The sequence below is a fragment of the Dictyostelium purpureum genome (genome assembly GCF_000190715.1).
Source record: "Dictyostelium purpureum unplaced genomic scaffold DICPUscaffold_44, whole genome shotgun sequence".
Classification (NCBI taxonomy): Eukaryota; Evosea; class Eumycetozoa; order Dictyosteliales; family Dictyosteliaceae; genus Dictyostelium; species Dictyostelium purpureum.
The window spans coordinates 111,085-117,659 of NW_003519381.1; the positions used below are offsets into that span (position 1 = coordinate 111,085).

The following is a 6,575-nucleotide window of genomic DNA, read 5'->3' on the forward strand; positions in this document are numbered from 1 at the left end:
ATTTTTTTATTTTTGGTTTAGCTCCAAATAGAAATTTTCAGGTAAAGCGATTTGTGAACTATTTTAACCTATTTTTGTATTGGAAAGAACCCAAAATCGTCCAATTTTTTGCCAACCCCCAAGCCTTTTTTTTTTTTTGATCTCTTTCAAGGGGAAAGGTTTTGACCAGAGGTGGACCCTGCCCCGGCAACAGGTTTTTGTCCCGGACAAACAATTTTTTCATTGGCAATTTTTTAGAAACAATAAAAAGGCTGGTAATGGCCCCCCAAAACCCCAAACCCAAACCCCCCAAAAAGGAAGTCCCCAAAAGCCACCCCCCCAAATCCCCACCCAAAATTAATTTTTTGTTTATACCCTGGCAAAAAAAAAACATGGATTTTTTTTTTTTTTGGAAAATAAAGGATATTTCAAAATGGAAAAAAACCCCCCCCCAATTTTTTTTTTTTTTTTTTTTTTTTTTTTTTCTCTGTTTAATTTAAAAAATATTATTATTATTATTATTTGATGAAATTTTTATTTTATTTCTGTAGTGTTTTATTTTTATAATTTATTTTACAATCACTTTTTTTGGTCGGAATAGTTTTTTGAAAAAATAAAATTTTTAAAAAAAAAAAGATATATAAAGATATTTTGTATAAAAAAAGAGATCTTCATAAAAAAAAAAAAAAAAAAACCCCAAGAGATCTCTTTTTTATGACTGTGCAACATTGGGACATTTGGTGCAAAAAAAAAAAATAATAAAAAAATCAAACTGGTTAATAAAAAAATAAATGAAAATTAAAAATAAAATAACGTATCAATAAAGGTTTCTATGTGAAAACCTTTTTGAGAAGTTTTATATCATCACAAAAAGCTTTTTTCGTTTTTTTTTTTTTAAATTATATTTTATTTTATTTTTATTTTTTTTTTATAAAATAAAAAATTTTTAAAAAGCTTTTTTTTTTAAAAATTTTATAATTTTTTATTTTTTCTTTTTTATATTATCTTTTAACTTTTGTATTAATAGTATTTTTGGTATGTGCCTATAAATTAATTATAAATTATTATAAATTAAATTATATATGTATATATATTTGTAAAATGAAACATAAAAAAAAAATACAATGTTTTAATAATAGAAAATTTGATATTGTTGCACATTTGTTTTTTTTTACTTTTTTCTTTTTTTTTCCCTTTCCTATTTGTAAAAATAACATCGTATAAACATGCACACTGCACATCTGCTTAAATGCACAAATGCATATACACACCTTCCCACTAACCCCCAGAATATTAATACACATTCTAATATTAAATTTAAACTTCTTTAAAATTTTTTTTTCACACACACCCACACAACAATTTCCACACAATAATTTCACACACTTTCTATGATTTAATTTTTTTCTCCCTTTTTTTTTTTTTCCTTTTTTTTAAAAAATTTTTTAATTCATATCATTTAATTTTATTTTTAAATTTAAATTTTTATTAAATTTTGTACTAATTATAATTATAATTATAAATATAATAATAATAATAATAATAATCAACAGGGAATTAATATAAGATGTCAAAGATTCAAGGAAAACAATATTCTTGGACAGAAATTGCCAAACACAACACTGAAAATGATTGTTGGGTTGCAGTTGATGGTAAAGTTTATGATATTTCAAAGTAAGATTACATTGGGTTTAGAAAAATAGAAAAAAAAAGTATGTTTATATTAATTATTCTTTTTTTTATTATTTTTTCATTAGATGGGTTTCACAACATCCAGGTGGTAAAGAAGTTTTAATGTTAGGCGCAGGTAGAGATGTTACAAATTTATTTGAAAGTTATCATCCAATGTCAGATAAACCATCAGCAATTTTAAAGAACTACGAAATTGGTTTTATTTCATCATACGAACATCCAAGATATGTTCAAAAATCAGATTTCTACAAAACCTTAAAAGATCGTGTTAGAAAACACTTCAAAACAACTGATCAAGATCCACAAAAAGCAGTTGCCATCTTTTCACGTTTAGCTTTAGTTTATGTTTTAATTATTTGTTCCTATATTCTTGCACATTACACCACCAACAATTTTTACCTTAATTGTTTCTTTGCTGTTCTCTATGCTCTTGCTAATTCACTCTTTAGTATGCATATGATGCACGACTCATGTCACGCTGCTGTTTCACATTCACCAACCGTTTGGAAATGGATGGGTGCCTCATTCGACTTTTTCACTGGTGCATCATTCTATGCCTGGTGTCATCAACACGTTATTGGTCATCATCTCTACACTAATATTAGAAATGCTGATCCAGATCTTGGTCAAGGTGAAATTGATTTCCGTATTGTTACCCCATACCAAACTCGTGCCTGGTACCACAAATACCAACATATTTATGCCCCAATCCTTTATGGTCTCTACACTTACAAATATCGTCTTCAAGATTATGAAGCTTTCCTTAAAGGTGGTAAAAATGGTGCTATCAGAACATCACCAGCCAGTACTTTTGATTTAGCCGCTTACGTTATTGGTAAAATCTCATTCATTTTCTTCCGTTTCATTTTACCACTTCGTTATCACAATTTATTCGACTTATTAGTCTACTTTGTTATCTGTGAAACTATTTTCGGTTGGTATCTCACTATTAATTTCCAAGTTTCACACGTTGCTGAAGATCTTAAATTCTATGGTACCCCAGAACAACCAGATGAACCAGCACAAATCAATGAAGATTGGGCTATTCTTCAAATTAAAACTACTCAAGATTATGGTCACGGCTCTGTACTCTGTACCTTCTTCTCTGGTGGTCTTAATCACCAAGTTGTACATCATTTAGTATGTATTTTTAATAATATTAATAATATAGTATAATATAATAATTAATATAAAAATTTTCTATTTTAATTTTATAGTTCCCATCAATTTGTCAAGATTTCTATCCACAATTAGTTCCAATTCTTAAAGACGTTTGCAAAGAATATAATCTTACTTATCACATTAAACCAACTTTTACTGAAGCAATTACTTCACATATCAAGTAAGTTTTTTTTGTTTTTTTATTATGTTTTTACCATGTTATGAATAAATATTAATTTCATTTCTTTTTTTAAACTCTTATAGCTATTTATACAAAATGGGTAATGATCCAGATTATGTCAAAAAACCAATGGCCTCAAAAGATAATTAAAATTTTCAAATATTTTTTTTAAAACCTGTATCACAACGATTTGTTGTAATATAACAATAAAAAGAAAAAATTATTTATTATATTGATCAAAAAAAAAAAAAATTAATGATCTAATATAAACAATTCAAAAGATAAAATACCATAAAATTTAATTTGACTTTTTTTTTTTTTTTATTTTTTTATTTTTTTTTTATTTTATTTTATTTAGTTATCTGTTTTTTTTTTTTGATTTGATTTGTTATTGCAATATTTTTCGTTTTTTTTTATTTTTTTTTATTTTTTAAATTTTTTAATATATTTTTTTTAATTTTTTTATTTATTTTTTATTGTAAATAATAAATAATAAATAAAAAATTGTAAATAATAAATATTATGAGTAATAGTGTTTTTAATTTAAATGAAGCAGTTAAACCATATTTTGCATTGGTTATTTTTATTGTATCATTGTTTTTAATATGTGTTAAAATAAAGAATATAAATATAGGTCGTGCTGGATATTCCTTAATAGGGGCAACACTAATGGTTATGTTTGGTATTGTGCCACCTAAAGAAATTGGTTCAGTGGTTAATTGGGATACAATTATATTATTAATGTCAATGATGATGTTATCAAACTATATGGAGAAGGCAAATATATGGGGGTTGGCATCAAATGTTTTATTATATAAATGTAAAACACCATTTGTATTTTTAATAAGGGTTTGCATTATATCTGCTGTGATGAGCTCAGTATTAACAAATGATACTGTTTGCGTCACACTCACCCCAATTGTTATCAAAGCATGCGAAACAACAAGTTTACCTTATTTTCCTTATTTAATGGCAGTGGCAACTAGCGCAAATATAGGTAGTGCATCATTACCAGTTGGCAATCCACAAAATATGGTAAATAAAAATATATTAAATAAAAATAATAAAATTAGTGATACTGATATAGTTTTAATTTTAGATTATTGCTACAGCAGGTGGTTTGGAGTTTTTAAATTTCTTCAAAGTTTCAGTTGTTTCTAGTTTTTTAGGTGTTTTATTAAACTCAGTTTTATTATATTTTTATTTCAAGAAAAATCTTTCAAAATTTGAAATTACAGTAGATCTTACTAAACAAATTAGTTTAAAATCTTTAACCAAAAACAATAGCAGAAATGAAAAAGAAATCAAACAGGAGAATAGTTTAAATTATAATAAATTAACCCAAGAAAACAGTATTCAAAATAACGATAGTATAAATAATAATAATACTAATAGTAATAATAATAATAATGACAATTCTGAAGATATTATAACAGGAAGTTATAATATTGACAATAACAGTAGTAATATAATAATTATATCAACCCCAACATTGTACAGCGAAGATAATGAGGATCGACTACTAGATGTAGACATTAATGACCAAAATAGCAGCAATAATAACAATGATGGTAAATTTAATCAATACAATAAAAATAATTTTTTCGAAAATTTAAAGAACCCAAAGTTTTATTTAGAAATTTTAAAAAAATTAATTGAGATAAGGGTTTCAATAATTTTATTTTTAATTTTGGTTGGGTTTTTTGTTGGGCTGCACATGGGTTTTACGGTGTTGTTTGGTGTTTCAATTTTAATGATGATCGAGCATAATAATGATATTGGTGAAATTATAAAATCTGTAGATTGGGAATTGCTATTATTCTTTTCGGGTTTATTTGTTTTGGTTGATGGGTTTGATCGTCAGTTTGCAAAGGAAGCTTGGACAGTGCTGGAGCCATTTGTACCTCTAGATGACAAAAATATAAATATTTTTAAAGTGTTCATTTTCTCGATAATGGTATTGGTCTTAAGTAATGTCTTGGGAAATGTACCGTTGGTGTTATCTTTATCTCCTAGATTGTTGGATGCAAACGTTCCAAATTTTACATGGCTTTTGTTGGCTTTTGTTTCCACCGTTGCTGGTAATCTTACTTTGGTGGGTAGTGTTGCAAATTTAATTGTGGCTGAAAAAGCTAAAGCTCATCATGTAATTGGCTTTTTAGAGTATTTAAAGTTTGGTGTTCCATCTACTATTTTGGTTGTATTAATAGGGGTTCCGATTGTAGTTTTAATGAGTAGTATATAAATAAAAATAAATTTTGTAAAAATATAAATTTTTTTTTTTTTTTTTTCCATTTTTTCCATTTTTTTTTTTTTTTTTTTTTTTTTTTTTTTAAATATAGTATATGTTATACCATAGTTTGGTTTTTATTTCTTTATTTCTTTATTTGTTTGGACATCTTTCTTCGATTTCGATAAATTCTTCGTCTGAAATATGAAACTCACTTGACCATTTAAAACGATTCCCACAAGCTGCATTTTTACCATCTCTCTTTTCAATGATTTTCCAAAACTCTAAAATTAAAGCATATAAATACAAAACATTCTTATTATTTATGCCCATATCGCTGTAAGAGAAAAATGCCTAAATTTAAAGAAAAAAATTAATATGAATTTATATTGATTTTACAAAGTTGGTAATTACTTACATCATTATTATCTTTATATTTGAAAATTAAAAACTTTACAAATCTATAGCAAACTGTTTCTTTTAGTAACAAACTCGCAAATTGGATATTTTTATTTGCTGACTTTGCACAATATTTACAATTACTAGAATGGCCAGCTTCATAATAGTGATAAGAAATTTCGACCAACTCTTTTATTTTCTTTGAACCATTCCATAAAATATTTTTCCCTTTAGAGTCCACTATTAGAAGCACTTTGAGACAGCCCAAGAAAACTTTATATTGACGAGATATGGTGATACCCTCCCAAGGATTGGCAAAGTCCATAAATTTTCTATTGGTGATACCATCAAAATATTTTAAACTATGTCGATTGTAGCTTTCTGAATAGTCGATACCATTGTTGTCTACATCGATGTGAGGATCTTTTTCTTTTAATATTTTTTTATAAAGAAATAGTAATGCATTTGCTGTTGTATAGCTATCTTGAATTATGTTATTTAAATTATTATTATTATTATTATTATTATTATTATTATTATTATTATTATTATTATTATTATTATTATTATTACTACTATTTATACTGTTATTGGTATTATTTTTATTATTTTTATTATTATTATTATTATTATTATTATTATTATTATTATTATTATTATTATTATTATTATTATTATTATTATTATTATTATTATTATTATTATTAATGCTATTTATATTGTTATTGTTATTATTGATGTTATTATTATTATTATTGACTATGTTATCAAAATTACTATTACCATCACCAATATTATTGTTTTTATTATCATTATTATTTATATTTTTATTCCCAAATGTGTTTTTGCTGCCAACAATACCTGTTAAACCAATATCCTCAAAGGAGTTGTTGTAAGATGAGGTATGAGTAAAATTATTAAAGCTAAGATTAT

General features: G+C 25.1%; 3 protein-coding genes across 3 annotated transcripts; 2 read left to right on the forward strand and 1 right to left on the reverse strand.

Annotated features, from left to right (window-relative positions):
* Window positions 1-1,468: 1,468 nt before the first annotated feature.
* DICPUDRAFT_97022 (delta 5 fatty acid desaturase) lies at window positions 1,469-3,306 on the forward strand. Its single transcript, XM_003285342.1, has 4 exons — window positions 1,469-1,653; window positions 1,737-2,811; window positions 2,889-3,013; window positions 3,097-3,306. Exons 1-4 carry the CDS (start codon window positions 1,547-1,549, stop codon window positions 3,161-3,163), a joined length of 1,374 nt encoding a protein of 457 aa, XP_003285390.1. The 5' UTR covers window positions 1,469-1,546; the 3' UTR covers window positions 3,164-3,306.
* A 229-nt stretch (window positions 3,307-3,535) lies between these two features.
* Window positions 3,536-5,258, forward strand: ArsB (uncharacterized protein; the record flags this gene model as incomplete). Its single annotated transcript, XM_003285343.1, has 2 exons — window positions 3,536-4,048; window positions 4,113-5,258. The coding sequence occupies 2 exons, from the start codon at window positions 3,536-3,538 to the stop codon at window positions 5,256-5,258; spliced, it is 1,659 nt and encodes a 552-aa protein (XP_003285391.1).
* Window positions 5,259-5,396: 138 nt separating this feature from the next.
* Window positions 5,397-6,575, reverse strand: DICPUDRAFT_76347 (uncharacterized protein; the record flags this gene model as incomplete). The annotated part of the gene is made up of 2 exons (XM_003285368.1): window positions 5,397-5,597; window positions 5,662-6,575. Coding segments are annotated over 2 exons (1,115 nt in total), but the record flags the coding sequence as incomplete, so codon positions are not given.

Bases quoted from the DNA above. Each gene is read 5' to 3' on its own strand.
- DICPUDRAFT_97022 (XM_003285342.1), top strand. From the start codon at position 1,547: ATGTCAAAGATTCAAGGAAAACAATATTCTTGGACAGAAATTGCCAAA. The intron at 1,654-1,736 runs GTAAGATTACAT...TTTTTTCATTAG, and splicing joins AAAGTTTATGATATTTCAAA to ATGGGTTTCACAACATCCAG. The intron at 2,812-2,888 runs GTATGTATTTTT...TTAATTTTATAG, and splicing joins ACCAAGTTGTACATCATTTA to TTCCCATCAATTTGTCAAGA.